The 20,460-nt window shown below is 45.6% G+C and overlaps 1 protein-coding gene across 1 annotated transcript in view; it reads left to right on the top strand.

The window, feature by feature from the left end:
* Positions 1-20,460, top strand: part of UPP2 (uridine phosphorylase 2) — a 274,606-nt gene that overhangs the window by 253,127 nt on the left and 1,019 nt on the right. The window contains exon 6 of the mRNA XM_069225143.1: positions 313-459. Coding sequence (XP_069081244.1) covers positions 313-459 — 147 coding nt within the window. The remainder of the gene's footprint in view (positions 1-312; positions 460-20,460) is intronic.

Here is a 20,460-nt window from a genome sequence, read left to right as displayed (position 1 = left end):
TGCATTTGCACCCATCCAAAGTTGGTGTTGCGTCATTGAAAAGAAAATCCTTTATGTAGTGCCTAGTTGGGGAAAAACACTTCATCAGGTGAAACTCGTTATCTCGAGCACAGGCAATTAAATGATATACTTTCAGGTTTGGGAAAATGGATGCATTATGAGTCAGAACTGTGCAACGAATTGTGAACTATTTGTTTTTGTAATATGTGAATGATACCTTAATGAAAAGATTTCACTTTACTGTAATTAATGTGTTGATTCTCGGGGGTGTCTAAAAGTACAAACGTAATGAAAAATATTTTTCTTTCCAAGGTCAAGGGCGATTAGATGGAGCATTGTGCTCCTTTTCCAGTCAAGACAAGTTTGACTATCTTATGAGAGCCTGCAGCGCTGGTGTCCGAAACATTGAGATGGAGTCCTCTGTTTTTGCAGCCATGTGTCGCCTTTGTGGACTGAAAGGTACGAATTTCCCAGGTGATCTCAAGTAGATGTACTTTTGTTAACTTTTCAAACTAACCCATTAGACTTCTCAGACTATATGCATTTCAGAAAACAGCTGAACAAATAATTGTTTCTGAAAGCCTTTCACTAAAAATATACATTAAAGGGTGCAGTGACATTGCAGAATAATTAATAGGATGCCTGTAATCCTCAATATATGGATTTTGACTCCATGGCCAACAATCTACATGAACCAAATAATGGCACCAAACGCATCCTCCTGTGCACTCCAGTTACTCAGAGCACCCAGTGAAATAACAGGCCCAAGTTATTATGGGCTGACAAGCTCCCTAATTCTCCGGATTGTGTACTTCTTCAGCCTAACATCGAGTCACATTAAAAACCAGAGGATGCAGTGATCAAAAGGACCACACTCAACCCTCATCTCAAATCCAGTCCAGAGTCTAATTGCGACCTACCTGCATGCTCATCAATATGGCAACCGCAAAGGAATAATGACCACAATTTCCTAGCAATGACCTAGAAGGCAGGTAGGAAGACCTTATTATTGCAGCACGTAATCCTAACTCTGTAAATCATAAATATATACAGAATCCCGAAAATTACCTATTGTTTCAAGAGAAAGCAAGTACTGATGATGATAAACCCAACTCTTCTATGATCTATCACTCTCGCTATGCAGTGAACTGTGAGCAGAGGGCAGGGGAGAAACGGCGAGGTAGTGAACAGAACTATCCTGATAGAAACTCAGCAGGGAGATAGCACCATGAAGATGTCCCAGTTGTTGCCCTTAGGAGCTCTGTTACCCATCAGAGTAGCCTCGTTTGTGAAGTCACGTTTAGGGAGGAGCACAACAGAGAGCAGTGCAGGAATGTATAGACATCTACAACCTTCATAAAAGAACCCCATAACCCCTGTAATCATTTACCAGGGGCTCATGACAAAAGGCTGCTAATGAATCCGAAGCGATCCAGAAATTGACTCCAGGTCTGGAGCCACTACGAGACAACACTGAGATGGAGTCCTCTGTTTTTGCAGCCTGTCTGTAGAATAGGAGCCTTCATAGAGCAACAACAAGCCACAATCTACTCTGTTATCAAATCCATCAGTAAAAGAGGAAGCAGGAGGGATTGTGGGAAATCGCAGAGTCTGGACCAGAAATATGAAGCTGTTTTCATGTAGCAGATGGCCTGATTTGCAGAATTGGGTCATTTGCAACAAGAAAGTAGCATTTTGGCATGTACCAATGCTATTTTGCAATTCTGTAATCTATTTACCGAATCCCAAAGTAGGTTTGCGTGCCGAGGGCATCCCTTCCAAATAGCAAGTCACAGTGATATGTAGGATTGTATGGGACCTTGAATGCAGTTGCAAAACAATTGCAGTTACCACCAACATTTTTTCAGAGCAGGCAGTGGTTCCAGGAAACCTTTCATTTTTTTTCTTTGTATCGCATCCTGTTTTCCTTTGAGGAAAACGGGCTGTATTTGAAAAACAAAATGTTTTATTTAAAAAGCAGTCACAGACATCGTGGTCTATCGTCCCCAGCAGGCCACCATCCTTGTGAGTGTGGCTATTCCCAATGGGGTTGCAAATTGCGACCCATCTCATGAACATTGATGAGGTAGGCATTTACGGCCCCATTGGGAATCGCTTAATATATCTGAGACACATTAGTATGTTTCATTTTGCGAGTCTCTAATTGAGAGTTGCAACAAATCGCAATTGGAGACTTGGTCATACTTCTGGCCCTCAATCCATTCTTGTTTATGCAACATGTTTAAGCATCCAGATTTACAAGTAGCAGATTGTCTGCAGAAGGGCTTTTCCAACGTTATGATGAAATTACAATTTTTCTTCCCCCAAGATACTGCACGATTCACCATTTATACCCCATATCTGCAAATACAAGATACAACCAAAGACGATAGGTTATGACTTCAAGTATACTTAATGTATTCATCAGTATATTCTATTTACGGTGTTCTGTCACTGTGGTTCTGATCTATACTTTTGGGAAACAGTGGTCTACGATAAGCAGTGTGAGACAATTTGCTTCTCATGGTAACAAGAAGAAAGAAGACACAGAAGAGCATGCTTTTCATGCTTTTGTGTTATCCTTTTACTATTTCAATTAAATGTTAATATTGTTTGAATAGCTAGATTAAGAACGTATAAAATTAATGCTTTTTAGGCACCACAGCAAACATTACAATTAAAAACGTAACCTCATCAACTAAAGCATGAGCTAATCCTAGTGAATATTGCTTTTCTGAAAATTCTCATTTCTTTTTAAGGCTTCTGTCTCACCCTAAAATGGTACTGCAACTATTTGATGTTATCTGGTAATGTTACAGTGAATTGAAAATAAGGATTGTTAGATCTGTCAGCCTTAGGGAGGTCTCCACGCCAACATTTTGCCTTCCGCCTCCATTTTTTTGCTGAACTTGTTTTTACTGGACTTGGGAGTCTGCACACTTGACCACTGCTAGCCAGTGCTAAAGTAATTGTGCTCTCTCCTCTATACATGATTGAAGTGGCTTAAACCCAATTGGCATATTTAATTTACTTGTAAGACTCTAGTAAACTGGCACTACATGTGCCCAGGGCCTGTAAATTAAATGCTAAAAGTGGGTCTGCAGCACTGATTGTGCCACCCAGTTAACTAGCCCTTTAAAACTGCCAAGCCTGCCATTGCAGTCTGTGTGTGCAGTTTATAAACTGCCAATTCAAACTAGCAAAATAAGCATGTTGCCAAGCACAAACCTTCATTTTTAATACATATAAATCACCCCTACGGTCAGCCCTGGACAGCCTAGAGGTCAGTGTGCAATGTATTTAAAAAATATGACACATAGGGGCATATTTATACTCCGTTTGCGCCAGAATTGCGTCGTTTTTTTTGACGCAATTCCGACGCAAAACTAACTCCATATTTATACTTTGGCGTTAGACGCGTCTAGCGCCAAAGTCCATGGAGTTTGCGTCCTTTTTTAGCGTGGACACCTACTTTGCGTTAATGATATGCAAGGTAGGCGTTCCCGTCTAAAAAAGTGACTCCGCGGCATGTGCGCCGTATTTACACTCCCGGGCAAAAATCACGCCCGGGAGTGGGCGGGTCAAAAAAAATGCCGTACGGCCGTTTTTGCGCCTTTTTTGAGCGCCTGCAAAAGGCAGGCGTTAAGGGACCTGTGGGCTCGGAAGGAGCCCAGAGGTGCCCTCCCATGCCCCCAGGGACACCCCCTGCCACCCTTGCCCACCCCAGGAGGACACCCAAGGCTGGAGGGACCCATCCCAGGGACATTAAGGTAAGTGCAGGTAAGTATTATTATTTTTTTTTTTGTGGCATAGGGGGGCCTGATTTGTGCCCCCCTACATGCCACTATGCCCACTGACCATGCCCAGGGGACATAAGTCCCCTGGGCATGGCCATTGGGCAAGGGGGCATGACTCCTGTCTTTGCTAAGACAGGAGTCATGTCAATGGGGGTTGGGAGTAAAAAAAAAATGGCGCAAATCGGGTTGCGGCGCAAATTTTGCCTCAGCCTGACTTGCCCCATTTTTTGGCGCCCAAGCTCCATTTTCCCCTACGCAGGCGCTGCCTGGTGTACGTCATTTTTTTTAACGCACACCAGACAGCGCCGGCGCCTAACGCCGGCTAACGTCATTCAATAAATACGGCACCCGCATGGCGCTTCAGAATGGCGTTAGCCGGCGCTAATTTTTTTGACGCAAAACTGCGTTAGCGCAGTTTTGCGTCAAAAAGTATAAATATGGGCCATACTTTTAAGTTTTGCACGTCCTGGTAGTGAAAAGCTCTTAACTCCGTTTTTCAGTACTGCAAGGCCCACCTCTCACAAAGGATCACGTTGGAGTTTCCTTATTATATTTTATACATGTAGTTTCCAAATGGGAATAGGTTACCAGTTCATGTTTGGTGTCTCCGTAATCACAATTTAAAATCCTAATTTCTGGTGAAGTTGGATTTTAAATTGCAAAGCCGAAAATGCCACTTTATAAAGTCTTTGAAGGATGATAACTATGACAAGATAAATACAGAATTTCACGACAAATTTATTGCTTTGACTTTCACAACCCACAAAAAATGTGTTCGCAACCCATTGTTTAGGAATCACTTTTCCTTCAACTCCTTGGCCTTTTTTTGCCCGGTCATTTTTTAATATCTTCTCTTTAGGCCTCAAAGGGCAATTGCAATTTCGATCTCAAAGTGTGATGCTCTATAAAAAGCCCTAAAGTCGCAAGCACTAATGAGGGCTGATGCCTACCTTATAGGGTAACTTCAGATTTGCAACAGACTATGAAGCTTATTTAGCAATGTGTGCTTGTGGCTGATAGCAGTGTCTGTCGTTTGGCTCTATTAGACATGAAGGAAAGTTCTACTCTTACCCTTTATCACTGCTATTTGACAGTCACAAGACAAAATAACTAAATTACCTACAATATCCTGTTCCATGGTGGATATCATGCATCCAGGAGGTGCATCACCCATAATGCACTGTTCAGATGGACTAGGAGACCTGATCCTATACCTTCCAGAATGGAAAACCAGGCACCCTGAAACTATAGCTCCCAAAATGCATTGCTTTGAGTGACTAGTAACTACTGTAATGGAACTTGTCCCTCTAAATTTCTTGGTGCTGTAATATGCAACCAGGAACCACATCCCAAAGTTGTAGCTTACTGTAAAATCTGTATTTCATAAACTTGCCTGGCTAAGTTAGTCCAAATATCGACCAGGCCTAAATGAGGGATCTACTGCTTCTAACTGATAGCCCGGGTGACTTGTGAAGAGTATTTGAATGTAGCATCTATTCTAAAAGCACTAAATCCACATATGAAAGACAGTTCTGACTTATTGTAGGAGTCTGATGGTGGGTTTAATCCTCTGTTCAAGACATTCCTTGAAATGCTTTGCTGGTGGCACTCGTGCTGATCCTTCATCAAAGCAGCTCTAGGAAGATATGTGGTTTATATCCTGCCGGAGAAATACTGTGTTCAATTTTGCATAACATCTTAGTTGTTGCTACTTCTACGGTGTGTTGTGAGAACAGCTTTCAAGCATTTGGTGTGTTTTCTTGTTGTTTTGGCATGATGAAGCTCCAAGACATCAGGCTGCCTTTGTGATATCAAAACTAAACATTCCATATTTTGACCTGTCCCTTGTGATGTTACCTGTTTCCTGATATTGCGCCATCATGGCACCATCCTGGTCCCTGTGCAGGTACCCAGTTACTTGCTTCCCGAAACTGTATAATCTGATGCTATTGTTTTCCTTCAACTTTTTCTTGGTTTGCTGGTCCTTCTTGAGCATATCATTAGCCCCTACATGTAAGATCCAAGCTATTTATGCATTGTACTCTCCACACTTTCTCTCTTGATGTCCTGCTGGTGTCCCGGCTTAATGCCATGTCCCTGCTCCTTCAGCTCTTCCGCGTGGTCTCTCCTTAGTGTTATTCACTCAGTTTATTTCTTCTTAATTTTTTCCATCCAGTTCAGTTTGTTCTACTTGTTCTTTACTGTGGTGTCACGTTTGTGTTTCTATGTTATGTTCTGATGTAGCGCTTGTGCTTGTGAAAGTGGTCCCTATCAATAAACGCTCCCAAACCAAAATTTAGTTACAATTGTTCCAGCTCTGTATCTAAATATTTGATTATCTTTTTATGTATGCTACCACTTGCAAGCTACACACTAATTATGTGCTTTGTTCCCCATGAGTCATGGGGGCAGCAGCACAGAGCAAACATGCTTCTTTATTATTCCTTTCCAATGAAACCAGTTTCCCACAAGTTTTATTCTTGTCCATTATTACAAGTATCCAGAATGTGTTTGTACTTTACATCAGCATCAATGTACGGGCTCAAAGCGACCACTCAACCCATTGATCCCACTTTAATCCTAGGATAAAATAATTCATTTCTAATCAGCACTTATCTGCATTGAAAAACACACAGCAGTCTTACCATTTTGAAGAAGGTGACCTTCCCCTTTAAAGACAAGGGTAACACAACAAATCACCAATCAACCTCTCCAGGCTAGTATGCCACCTTACCATGTTTAGATTACAGATCCTGGCACAACATCCACTGCAACATTGACTAAAAAAGGCTCCATCCAAGGAGAAGGCTATTGGAAAGACACAATCCTCATTAGTCACTCACACACCAAGCATAGAGTATTGTTTATTCGCAGTTAATCCAACCCCCAATAGGAGTCAACAATTGACATCCAGCTTGTTTTGTGCTAGAAAGTAAATCCAGATACAACACTTTGCACCAGGTTTGCATCACTTTAGTGACAGAAATTCAGCATAAAGTGTTACTAAATCTGGACAAAGGTTTCCCTCAGGAACAAAGACAGCCTCATCTCTGTGCACCAGTTTAGAGACCACCAGCTAGTATTTTAGAGAGCACACTGAAATCTACCCAAGATTGTAGGGAGACGTGTTAGCTACATTTTGGGATGCTTTGTTCATTTGGAATGAGTACTATTAATATCACTCCCATGGCCTGGCAACTCACCTTTCTCCCAGGCCTCATTTTATGTATCCACTAAATGTGGTGTAAGTAAATTTGAGTTGGCCTATTTAATCAGATCTTCAGACCCAAGGAAACCTTGGCATACTTACAACTCTATACGTTTAGGAGCATTTTTGTACTAAATTAGAAACTCATGTTGGTTTACAACTATTGTTGTATATATATTCCATCATGCCAGTCCACAAACTGCGGCACACACAGTGATCATGAAAAAAGAAGAAAAAACATCCCAAAATATAGGATGAAACCAATAACAATAGAATGCTACAAGGTTACAAACAAAACGTACATTCTATATGTATGTATGTATACATTAGTAAACACAGTCACTGCCTTTATACATTCCATTTTGGGTCTTCCAACCTGCTTTATGTTAATGTGCATAATAGTTCATATATCGATTTGATTCAATAAAAACTCAAATTGTACAGGTCACACCATTGTATTTGTTTATGTATATGGAATATGGTAAGTTGCATAAAACACCATAATGTAAACCACTCATTATATAAAATTATTACAGAAATATCTTAATCACTTACCTATAATGATATTACTATGATTACATCTTTTTTGTTCAAGTCAGTATATGACCCCTAATGCCATGTTACAACCCCTCACTTGTAGGATCAACGTCAATGGAGGGTGGGTGTGTACAAATAGGCACTCTTCCCCTCTGTAGGCCTACTCAAAATATTGATTCTCGCCCACCTCCTACTCAAAGTGCCTAAAACTGTTAAGGGGACTGCTGATGCAAGGGCCTTGAAGCCTTCAAACAAAATGCTGCTATAATTCCCCTGTATCTGCAAGAAAACTGTCTGGTCTGTCCTAAAAAAATATTTTACAAAATTGGATAAGTGATTGACCCACCATCTTAGAGTAGTGATAACCACCTTGAGACCTTGACAATGTGGACCAAAATAACAAACGGGCATTCAAAGTCTCTTTTCTCCTTCAATCTCCATTCTAAACAATACTGTTATAGTAGAGTACTGAATACTCCAGATCTGATCCAGAACACGTTTTACGTCTTTCTATCATGTAATTGATCCTTCATCAGGTTTTTGCCCAATATTCACTATGACGCTCATTATGAGTCTGGTGGTTGTAAGACCGCCAGACTCGCGGTGGCAGTGGAGGTCGGACTGCCGCAGTCGTGGCGTTCCAACCACCACATTACGACTGCAGCAGAGCCGCCACGGCCAAACCACCGACACCGCCAGGTTGCCACCAGCCGACTGCCTGGAGGTCTCAATCCACCAGGTGCTGCCATGGGTATTACTAGTCCCCTTTCCGCCAACCTTTGCATGGCAGTAGCCCCAACATGCAAAGGCTGGTGAAAAGGGGGTGCCTGGGGGCCCCTGTGCTGCCCATGCACTTGGCATGGGCCCCCATGGAAAGCCCCATCACGCTTTCCACTGCCTTAATTATGGGCAATGAAAAGCGCAATGGGTGCTGCTGCACCTGCCGCACCGCCACATTGCCACCGGCTTGATTACAAGCCAGCATCAATGTTAAGGCCCTGTTCACTGCAGGGCTGGCGGGCGGAAACGCTGTTTGCACCCGCCGGCCCTGTGGTGAATTAGTAATAGGTCTGGTGGTGGTGAACTAGTAATAGGGCTGGCGGTGTCCTGACTGCACTGGTGGTCAGGTGGCAGTACGAGTTTGGCTGGCGGCAGAACTCGTATGTTTTAGTACAAATTACCATCCTTTTATACACGTGTGAAGCAACCCAAAAACATTGTTGTGGAAATACAAAATGTACCTAACTAAAATAGATTTTTTTTTTAATTCGAAGAAAAAAATTCAAAGACATTTCCTTAAGAACGCCATAAAAAATATAACTGATAAACACAATATAAACGCACTTGGAATTTAACCCCTTCTGTGCCCAGGACGTAATGGTTACGTCCTGAGGCACAGTGCTGCTGTGCCCAGGACGTAACCATTACGTCCTGTGCACAGAGCCCAGAGGGAGCGCTCTCGCTCCCTCTGTGGGGTTCCCCCCCACCCCCCCAAGTCAGGGATGGAAGGGGAAGCCCTTCCCCTCCCACCCCCGACCCCCCAACCCCCCCTGTGACGTCAGCGCGCGAGCGCGCGCTGATTAGTCACAGGGTCTCCCCCATCGCGCTGGAAGCAGAGCTTCCAGCGCGATTGAAAAAGAAATGCTTTTGCATTTCTTTTTCAATCCAATGGGGGAGGCCCCGAGAGGCTTCAAAGGGAAGGAAATGTATTTCCTTCCCTTTGAAGTCTCTCACAGGTTTCAAAAGCCGGATTGCTTGCAATCCGGCTTTTGAAACCCCACTAGACACCAGGGATCTTTTTTTTTTTCTTGAAATTGGCAAAAGGGAGCGACCCCTTGGGCAAGGGTCGCTCCCAGGGGGGCATTATTTTAGGAAGGCCTTTTCTGCCCCCCCTGGGGGCAGATTGGCCTATTATTAGGCCGATCTGCCCCCAGGGGGGGGCAGAAACCTCTAGGCACCAGGGACCTTTTTTTTTTTTTTTTTTTTTTTGTGATGAATTCTTTTTTTTTAGGTGGGGAGCGATCCCTTAGGCAAGGGTCGCTCCCCTACGGGGCAATATATATTTAGGCCATTTCTGCCCCCCTTAGGGGCAGATTGGCCTATTTTGATAAGGCCAATCTGCCCCCAAGGGGGGCAGAAACCATTAGACACCAGGGAGTTTGTTTTTGCGCGCGAATGTCACGCAACAAAGCGACCCCTTTGGCAAGGGTCGCTCCCAGGGGGGGCAATTTTTTGGGAAGGCCGTTTCTGCCCCCCCTGGGGGCAGATCGGCCTATTATCAGGCAAGGGTCGCTCTCCTGGGGGGGCAAATTGTATTTAGACCATTTCTGCCCCCCTGGGGGCAGATTGGCCAATTTTAGGTCAATCTGCCCCCAATAACCACTAGGCACCGGGGATTTATTTTAGGCCATTTCTGCCCCCCCGGGGGACAGATCGGCCTATTATTAGGCCGAACTGCCCCCCCGGGGGGGGGGGCAGAACACTCTAGGCGCCAGGGCAATTTTTTTTTGTGTTTTTTTTTTTTTGTTGTTTCTTTTTTTAGAGATGGGGAGCGACCCATCAGGCAAGGGTCGCTCCCCTGGGGGGGCAAATTGTATTTAGACCATTTCTGCCCCCCTGGGGGCAGATTGGCCAATTTTAGGTCAATCTGCCCCCAAGGGGGCAGAAACCACTAGGCACCGGGGATTTGTTTTTTGGCGCCAATGTCACGCAGGGGGAGCGACCCCGTAGGCAAGGGTCGCTCCCGGGGGGGGGGGGGGAGGTTGGGGGGGCAAATTAATTTTAGGCCATTTCTGCCCCCCCGGGGGACAGATCGGCCTATTATTAGGCCGAACTGCCCCCGGGGGGGGGGGGGGCAGAACACTCTAGGCACCAGGGCAATTTTTTTTTTGTGTTTTTTTTTTGTTGTTGTTTCTTTTTTTAGAGATGGGGAGCGACCCATCAGGCAAGGGTCGCTCCCCTGGGGGGGCAAATTGTATTTAGACCATTTCTGCCCCCCTGGGGGCAGATTGGCCAATTTTAGGTCAATCTGCCCCCAAGGGGGCAGAAACCACTAGGCACCGGGGATTTGTTTTTTGGCGCCAATGTCACGCAGGGGGAGCGACCCCGTAGGCAAGGGTCGCTCCCGGGGGGGGGGGTGGGGGGGCAAATTTATTTTAGGCCATTTCTGCCCCCCCGGGGGACAGATCGGCCTATTATTAGGCCGAACTGCCCCCGGGGGGGGGGGGCAGAACACTCTAGGCACCAGGGCAATTTTTTTTTTGTGTTTTTTTTTTTTGTTGTTTCTTTTTTTAGAGATGGGGAGCGACCCATCAGGCAAAAGTCGCTCCCCTGGGGGACAAATTGTATTTAGGCCATTTCTGCCCCCCTTGGGGGCAGATTGGCTAAATTTAGGTCAACCTGCCCCCAAGGGGGCAGAAACCACTAGGCACCGGGGATTTGTTTTTTGGCGCCAATGTCACGCAGGAGGAGCGACCCCGTAGGCAAGGGTCGCTCCCGGGGGGGGCAAATTTATTTTAGGCCATTTCTGCCCCTCCGGAGGGCAGATCGGCCTATTATTAGGCCGATCTGCCCCCGGGGGGGGGGGGGCAGAAACCTCTAGGCGCCAGGGGAATTTTTCTTTTTTTTCTTTGTTCTTTTTTTTTTTAGAGATGGGGAGCGACCCATCAGGCAAAAGTCGCTCCCCTGGGGGACAAATTGTATTTAGGCCATTTCTGCCCCCCTTGGGGGCAGATTGGCTGAGTTTAGGTCAACCTGCCCCCAAGGGGGCAGAAACCACTAGGCACCGGGGATTTGTTTTTTGGTGCCAATGTCACGCAGGGGGAGCGACCCCGTAGGCAAGGGTCGCTCCCGGCGGGGGAGGGTGGGGGTTGGGGGGGCAAATTTATTTTAGGGCATTTCTGCCCCCCCCCCCCCTCGGGCCGGCTGAGCTACAGGCCAAACACCACAGACACCTTGCAAAAAACACCTCTGTTTTCTGTGAAAAAATATGTTGTGTCCACGTTGTGTTTTGGGCCATTTCCTTTTGTGGGCGCTAGGCCTACCCACAGAAGTGATGTACCATTTTTATCGAGAGACTTAGGGGAACGCTGGGTGGAAGGAAATTTGTGGCTCCTCTCAGATTCCAGAACTTTCTGTCACCAAAATGAGAGGAAAAAGTGTTTTTTGGGCCAAATTTTGATGTTTGCAAAGGATTCGGGGTAACATAACCTGGTCAGAGCCCCGCAAATCACCCCATCTTGGATTCCCCTGGGTTTCTAGTTTTCAAAAATGCACTGGTTTGCTAGGTTTCCTCAGGTGTCGGCTGAGCTACAGGCCAAAATCCACAGGTAGGCACTGCTTTTTATAAAAAAATGTGATGTGTCCACGTTGTGTTTTGGGCCCTTTCCTTTCGTGGGCGCTAGTCCTACCCACACAAGTGAGGTATCATTTTTATCGGGAGACTTGGGGGAACGCTGGGTGGAAGGAAATTTGTAGCTCCTCTCAGATTCCAGAACTTTCTGCCACAGAAATGTGAGGGACATGTGTTTTTTTAGCCAAATTTTGAGGTTTGCAAAGGATTCTGGGTAACAGAACCTGGTCCGAGCCCCGCAAGTCACCCCTCCTTGGATTCCCCTAGGTCTCTAGTTTTCAGAAATGCACAGGTTTGGTAGGTTTCCCTAGGTGCCGGCTGAGCTAGAGGCCAAAATCTACAGGTAGGCACTTCGCAAAAAACACCTCTGTTTTTTTCCAAAATTTAGGATGTGTCCACATTGCGCTTTGGGGTGTTTCCTGTCGCCGGCGCTAGGCCTACCCACGCAAGTGAGGTATCATTTTTATCGGGAGACTTGGGGGAACGCTGGGTAGAAGGAAATTTGTGGCTCCTCTCAGATTCCAGAACTTTCTGCCACAGAAATGTGAGTAACATTTGTATTTTTAGCCAAATTTTGAGGTTTGCAAAGGATTCTGGGTAACAGAACCTGGTCCGAGCCACACAAGTCACCCCTCCTTGGATTCCCCTAGGTCTCTAGTTTTCAGAAATGCACAGGTTTGGTAGGTTTCCCTAGGTGCCGGCTGAGCTAGAGGCCAAAATCTACAGGTAGGCACTTCGCAAAAAACACCTCTGTTTTTTTCCAAAATTTAGGATGTGTCCACATTGCGCTTTGGGGTGTTTCCTGTCGCCGGCGCTAGGCCTACCCACGCAAGTGAGGTATCATTTTTATCGGGAGACTTGGGGGAACGCTGGGTAGAAGGAAATTTGTGGCTCCTCTCAGATTCCAGAACTTTCTGCCACAGAAATGTGAGTAACATTTGTATTTTTAGCCAAATTTTGAGGTTTGCAAAGGATTCTGGGTAACAGAACCTGGTCCGAGCCCCGCAAGTCACCCCTCCTTGGATTCCCCTAGGTCTCTAGTTTTCAGAAATGCACAGGTTTGGTAGGTTTCCCTAGGTGCCGGCTGAGCTAGAGGCCAAAATCTACAGGTAGGCACTTCGCAAAAAACACCTCTGTTTTTTTCCAAAATTTAGGATGTGTCCACGTTGCGCTTTGGGGTGTTTCCTGTCGCCGGCGCTAGGCCTACCCACGCAAGTGAGGTATCATTTTTATCGGGAGACTTGGGGGAACGCTGGGTGGAAGGAAATTTGTAGCTCCTCTCAGATTCTAGAACTTTCTGCCATAGAAATGTGAGGGACATGTGTTTTTTTAGCCAAATTTTGAGGTTTGCAAAGGATTCTGGGTAACAGAACCTGGTCCGAGCCACACAAGTCACCCCTCCTTGGATTCCCCTAGGTCTCTAGTTTTCAGAAATGTACAGGTTTGGTAGGTTTCCCTAGGTGGCGGCTGAGATAGAGGCCAAAATCTCCAGGTAGTCACTTTGCTAAAAACAGCTCTGTTTTCTGTGATGTGTCCACGTTGTGTTTTGGGGCATATCCTGTCGCGGGCGCTAGGCCTACCCACACAAGTGAGGTATCATTTTTATCGGGAGACGTGGGGGAACGCTGGGTGGAAGGAAATTTGTGGCTCCTCTCAGATTCCAGAACTTTCTGCCACAGAAATGTGAGGAACATGTGTTTTTTTAGCCAAATTTTGAGGTTTGCAAAGGATTCTGGGTAACAGAACCTAGTCCGAGCCACACAAGTCACCCCTCCTTGGATTCCCCTAGGTCTCTAGTTTTCAGAAATGCACAGGTTTGGTAGGTTTCCCTAGGTGCCGGCTGAGCTAGAGGCAAAATCTACAGGTAGTCACTTTGCTAAAAACAGCTCTGTTTTCTGTGATATGTCCACGTTGTGTTTTGGGGCATATCCTGTTGCGGGCGCTAGGCCTACCCACACAAGTGAGGTATCATTTTTATCGGGAGACGTGGGGGAACGCTGGGTGGAAGGAAATTTGTGGCTCCTCTCAGATTCCAGAACTTTCTGCCACAGAAATGTGAGGAACATGTGTTTTTTTAGCCAAATTTTGAGATTTGCAAAGGATTCTGGGTAACAGAACCTGGTCCGAGCCCCGCAAGTCACCCCTCCTTGGATTCCCCTAGGTCTCTAGTTTTCAGAAATGCACAGGTTTGGTAGGTTTCCCTAGGTGGCGGCTGAGCTAGAGGCCAAAATCTACAGGTAGTCACTTTGCTAAAAACAGCTCTGTTTTCTGTGATATGTCCACGTTGTGTTTTGGGGCATATCCTGTCGCGGGCGCTAGGCCTACCCACACAAGTGAGGTATCATTTTTATCGGGAGACGTGGGGGAACGCTGGGTGGAAGGAAATTTGTGGCTCCTCTCAGATTCCAGAACTTTCTGCCACAGAAATGTGAGGAACATGTGTTTTTTTAGCCAAATTGTGAGATTTGCAAAGGATTCTGGGTAACAGAACCTGGTCCGAGCCCCGCAAGTCACCCCTCCTTGGATTCCCCTAGGTCTCTAGTTTTCAGAAATGCACAGGTTTGGTAGGTTTCCCTAGGTGGCGGCTGAGCTAGAGGCCAAAATCTACAGGTAGTCACTTTGCTAAAAACAGCTCTGTTTTCTGTGATATGTCCACGTTGTGTTTTGGGGCATATACTGTCCCGGGCGCTAGGCCTACCCACACAAGTGAGGTATCATTTTTATCGGGAGACGTGGGGGAACGCTGGGTGGAAGGAAATTTGTGGCTCCTCTCAGATTCCAGAACTTTCTGCCACAGAAATGTGAGGAACATGTGTTTTTTTAGCCAAATTTTGAGGTTTGCAAAGGATTCTGGGTAACAGAACCTGGTCCGAGCCACGCAAGTCACCCCTCCTTGGATTCCCCTAGGTCTCTAGTTTTCAGAAATGCACAGGTTTGGTAGGTTTCCCTAGGTGGCGGCTGAGCTAGAGGCCAAAATCTACAGGTAGTCACTTTGCTAAAAACAGCTCTGTTTTCTGTGATATGTCCACGTTGTGTTTTGGGGCATATCCTGTCGCGGGCGCTAGGCCTACCCACACAAGTGAGGTATCATTTTTATCGGGAGACGTGGGGGAACGCTGGGTGGAAGGAAATTTGTGGCTCCTCTCAGATTCCAGAACTTTCTGCCACAGAAATGTGAGGAACATGTGTTTTTTTAGCCAAATTGTGAGATTTGCAAAGGATTCTGGGTAACAGAACCTGGTCCGAGCCCCGCAAGTCACCCCTCCTTGGATTCCCCTAGGTCTCTAGTTTTCAGAAATGCACAGGTTTGGTAGGTTTCCCTAGGTGGCGGCTAAGCTAGAGGCCAAAATCTACAGGTAGTCACTTTGCTAAAAACAGCTCTGTTTTCTGTGATATGTCCACGTTGTGTTTTGGGGCATATCCTGTCGCGGGCGCTAGGCCTACCCACACAAGTGAGGTATCATTTTTATCGGGAGACGTGGGGGAACACTGGGTGGAAGGAAATTTGTGGCTCCTCTCAGATTCCAGAACTTACTGCCACAGAAATGTGAGGAACATGTGTTTTTTTAGCCAAATTTTGAGGTTTGCAAAGGATTCTGGGTAACAGAACCTGGTCCGAGCCCCGCAAGTCACCCCTCCTTGGATTCCCCTAGGTCTCTAGTTTTCAGAAATGCACAGGTTTGGTAGGTTTCCCTAGGTGGCGGCTGAGCTAGAGGCCAAAATCTACAGGTAGTCACTTTGCTAAAAACAGCTCTGTTTTCTGTGATATGTCCACGTTGTGTTTTGGGGCATATCCTGTCGCGGGCGCTAGGCCTACCCACACAAGTGAGGTATCATTTTTATCGGGAGACGTGGGGGAACGCTGGGTGGAAGGAAATTTGTGGCTCCTCTCAGATTCCAGAACTTTCTTCCACAGAAATGTGAGGAACATGTGTTTTTTTAGCCAAATTTTGAGGTTTGCAAAGGATTCTGGGTAACAGAACCTGGTCCGAGCCACACAAGTCACCCCTCCTTGGATTCCCCTAGGTCTCTAGTTTTCAGAAATGCACAGGTTTGGTAGGTTTCCCTAGGTGGCGGCTGAGCTAGAGGCCAAAATCTACAGGTAGTCACTTTGCTAAAAACAGCTCTGTTTTCTGTGATATGTCCACGTTGTGTTTTGGGGCATATCCTGTCGCGGGCGCTAGGCCTACCCACACAAGTGAGGTATCATTTTTATCGGGAGACGTGGGGGAACGCTGGGTGGAAGGAAATTTGTGGCTCCTCTCAGATTCCAGAACTTTCTGCCACAGAAATGTGAGGAACATGTGTTTTTTTAGCCAAATTTTGAGGTTTGCAAAGGATTCTGGGTAACAGAACCTGGTCCGAGCCCCGCAAGTCACCCCTCCTTGGATTCCCCTAGGTCTCTAGTTTTCAGAAATGCACAGGTTTGGTAGGTTTCCCTAGGTGGCGGCTGAGCTAGAGGCCAAAATCTACAGGTAGTCACTTTGCTAAAAACAGCTCTGTTTTCTGTGATATGTCCACGTTGTGTTTTGGGGCATATCCTGTCGCGGGCGCTAGGCCTACCCACACAAGTGAGGTATCATTTTTATCGGGAGACGTGGGGGAACGCTGGGTGGAAGGAAATTTGTGGCTCCTCTCAGATTCCAGAACTTTCTGCCACAGAAATGTGAGGAACATGTGTTTTTTTAGCCAAATTGTGAGATTTGCAAAGGATTCTGGGTAACAGAACCTGGTCCGAGCCCCGCAAGTCACCCCTCCTTGGATTCCCCTAGGTCTCTAGTTTTCAGAAATGCACAGGTTTGGTAGGTTTCCCTAGGTGGCGGCTGAGCTAGAGGCCAAAATCTACAGGTAGTCACTTTGCTAAAAACAGCTCTGTTTTCTGTGATATGTCCACGTTGTGTTTTGGGGCATATCCTGTCGCGGGCGCTAGGCCTACCCACACAAGTGAGGTATCATTTTTATCGGGAGACGTGGGGGAACACTGGGTGGAAGGAAATTTGTGGCTCCTCTCAGATTCCAGAACTTTCTGCCACAGAAATGTGAGGAACATGTGTTTTTTTAGCCAAATTTTGAGGTTTGCAAAGGATTCTGGGTAACAGAACCTGGTCCGAGCCCCGCAAGTCACCCCTCCTTGGATTCCCCTAGGTCTCTAGTTTTCAGAAATGCACAGGTTTGGTAGGTTTCCCTAGGTGGCGGCTGAGCTAGAGGCCAAAATCTACAGGTAGTCACTTTGCTAAAAACAGCTCTGTTTTCTGTGATATGTCCACGTTGTGTTTTGGGGCATATCCTGTCGCGGGCGCTAGGCCTACCCACACAAGTGAGGTATCATTTTTATCGGGAGACGTGGGGGAACGCTGGGTGGAAGGAAATTTGTGGCTCCTCTCAGATTCCAGAACTTTCTGCCACAGAAATGTGAGGAACATGTGTTTTTTTAGCCAAATTTTGAGGTTTGCAAAGGATTCTGGGTAACAGAACCTGGTCCGAGCCCCGCAAGTCACCCCTCCTTGGATTCCCCTAGGTCTCTAGTTTTCAGAAATGCACAGGTTTGGTAGGTTTCCCTAGGTGGCGGCTGAGCTAGAGGCCAAAATCTACAGGTAGTCACTTTGCTAAAAACAGCTCTGTTTTCTGTGATATGTCCACGTTGTGTTTTGGGGCATATCCTGTCGCGGGCGCTAGGCCTACCCACACAAGTGAGGTATCATTTTTATCGGGAGACGTGGGGGAACGCTGGGTGGAAGGAAATTTGTGGCTCCTCTCAGATTCCAGAACTTTCTGCCACAGAAATGTGAGGAAGATGTGTTTTTTTAGCCAAATTGTGAGATTTGCAAAGGATTCTGGGTAACAGAACCTGGTCCGAGCCCCGCAAGTCACCCCTCCTTGGATTCCCCTAGGTCTCTAGTTTTCAGAAATGCACAGGTTTGGTAGGTTTCCCTAGGTGGCGGCTGAGCTAGAGGCCAAAATCTACAGGTAGTCACTTTGCTAAAAACAGCTCTGTTTTCTGTGATATGTCCACGTTGTGTTTTGGGGCATATCCTGTCGCGGGCGCTAGGCCTACCCACACAAGTGAGGTATCATTTTTATCGGGAGACGTGGGGGAACACTGGGTGGAAGGAAATTTGTGGCTCCTCTCAGATTCCAGAACTTTCTGCCACAGAAATGTGAGGAACATGTGTTTTTTTAGCCAAATTTTGAGGTTTGCAAAGGATTCTGGGTAACAGAACCTGGTCCGAGCCCCGCAAGTCACCCCTCCTTGGATTCCCCTAGGTCTCTAGTTTTCAGAAATGCACAGGTTTGGTAGGTTTCCCTAGGTGGCGGCTGAGCTAGAGGCCAAAATCTACAGGTAGTCACTTTGCTAAAAACAGCTCTGTTTTCTGTGATATGTCCACGTTGTGTTTTGGGGCATATCCTGTCGCGGGCGCTAGGCCTACCCACACAAGTGAGGTATCATTTTTATCGGGAGACGTGGGGGAACGCTGGGTGGAAGGAAATTTGTGGCTCCTCTCAGATTCCAGAACTTTCTGCCACAGAAATGTGAGGAACATGTGTTTTTTTAGCCAAATTTTGAGGTTTGCAAAGGATTCTGGGTAACAGAACCTGGTCCGAGCCACACAAGTCACCCCTCCTTGGATTCCCCTAGGTCTCTAGTTTTCAGAAATGCACAGGTTTGGTAGGTTTCCCTAGGTGGCGGCTGAGCTAGAGGCCAAAATCTACAGGTAGTCACTTTGCTAAAAACAGCTCTGTTTTCTGTGATGTGTCCACGTTGTGTTTTTTTGGCATATCCTGTCGCGGGTGCTAGGCCTACCCACACAAGTGAGGTACCATTTTTATCGGGAGACTTGTGGGAACATAGATTAGCAAAACAAGTACTATTGCCCCTTGTCTTTCTCTACATTTTTTCCTTCCAAATATAGGAGTGTGTGTAAAAAAGACATCTATTTGAGAAATTCCCTGTAATTCACGTGCTACTATGGTCACCCCGGAATTCAGAGATGTGCAAATAACCACTGCTCCTCAACACCTTATCTTGTGCCCTTTTTGGAAATGCAAAGGTTTTCTTGATAGCAATTTTTTACTCCTTATATTTCAGCAAATGAATTGCTGTATACCCGGTATAGAGTGAAAACGCACTGCAGGGTGCAGCTCATTTATTGGCTCTGGGTTCCTCAGGTTCTTGATGAACCTACAAACCCTATATATCCCCGCAACCAGAGGAGTCCAGCAGACGTAACGGTATATTGCTTTCGATAATCTGACATTGCAGGGAAAAGTTACAGAGTAAAACGTAGAGAAAAATTTATGGTTTTTTCACCTCAATTTCAATATTTTTCTTTTTCAGCTGTTATTTTCTGTAGGAAACCCTTGTAGGATCTACACAAATGACCCCTTGCTGAATTCAGAATTTTGTCTACTTTTCAGAAATGTTTAGGTTTCTGGGATCCAGCATTGGTTTCATGACCATTCCTGTCACTGACTGGAAGGAGGCTGAAAGCACAAAAAATTGCACAAATGGGGTATGCCCCAGTAAAATGCCAAAATTGTGTTGAAAAATTGGGTTTTCTGATTCAAGTCTGCCTGTTCCTGAAAGCTGGGAAGCTGCTGAGTTTAGCACCGCAAACCCTTTGTTGATGCCATTTTCAGGGGAAAAACCACAAGCCTTCTTCTGCAGCCACTTTTTCCGATTTTTTTGAAAAAAACGAAATTTTCACTGTATTTTGGCCAATTTCTTGACCTCCTTCAGGGGAACCCACAAAGTCTGGGTACCTCTAGAATCCCTAGGATGTTGGAAAAAAAGGACGCAAATTTGGCTTGGTTAGCTTATGTGGACAAAAAGTTATGAGGGCCTAAGCGCGAACTGCCCCAAATAGGCAAAAAAAGGCCTGGCACAGGAGGGGGAAAAGGCCTGGCAGCGAAGGGGATAAGCTTTCAGCGCATCACCACACCCCACAGGTATGTCACAGAAGCACCAATAGGTAGGACTGTGTCTCCTAAGGTAGCCTTTGCCAATTATTGGCAAGGTTATTCATCCTTTTTTCTGTCCCATTTTGAAATTGCTGTCATTTTCCTTTTTAAAAGCAGCGTTTCATTAGTGTTTTGAAAAGAGAGCTTATGGAGTTTCTAAAACCATCTAGACAATTTCTCCTGCAAAACTGCAGGTAATCGGACAATAATCAATTCCACTGAAATAATCTGCAATTTTTTTAAAAAGTGTACCCAACTATATCGTACTTTTATAAACCGGAATGTATTAAAATTCAAAATACATAGTTGATATCGGATGCTTCAAGGTTTATATTACACAGTGAATATAATTACCTATGTGCTGCTGTAATTAACTCTTTGGAAGCCAATGACAGGATGATTATCGAAATTTTTTCCTATGTTAATTTGAACAAGAAATAGTTTAGTAAATCATTCTATTTTTAATTATGGACATGTTCTTTTTCTAAGAAGGACCTGTTTATTAATGATTTTCTTGGAAAATTGAGTTTTTCTTCCACAATCAGCAACAATAGTCTCTCCTTTTAACATTTTTGTGATTTTTGTTTCAATTAACAAGTTGATTTTAT

The sequence above is a fragment of the Pleurodeles waltl genome, chromosome 3_1 (genome assembly GCF_031143425.1).
Source record: "Pleurodeles waltl isolate 20211129_DDA chromosome 3_1, aPleWal1.hap1.20221129, whole genome shotgun sequence".
NCBI classification, from domain to species: Eukaryota; Metazoa; Chordata; class Amphibia; order Caudata; family Salamandridae; genus Pleurodeles; species Pleurodeles waltl.
Note: the sequence above shows the minus strand (reverse complement) of the source record. Positions and strands in the feature narration are given on the sequence as shown.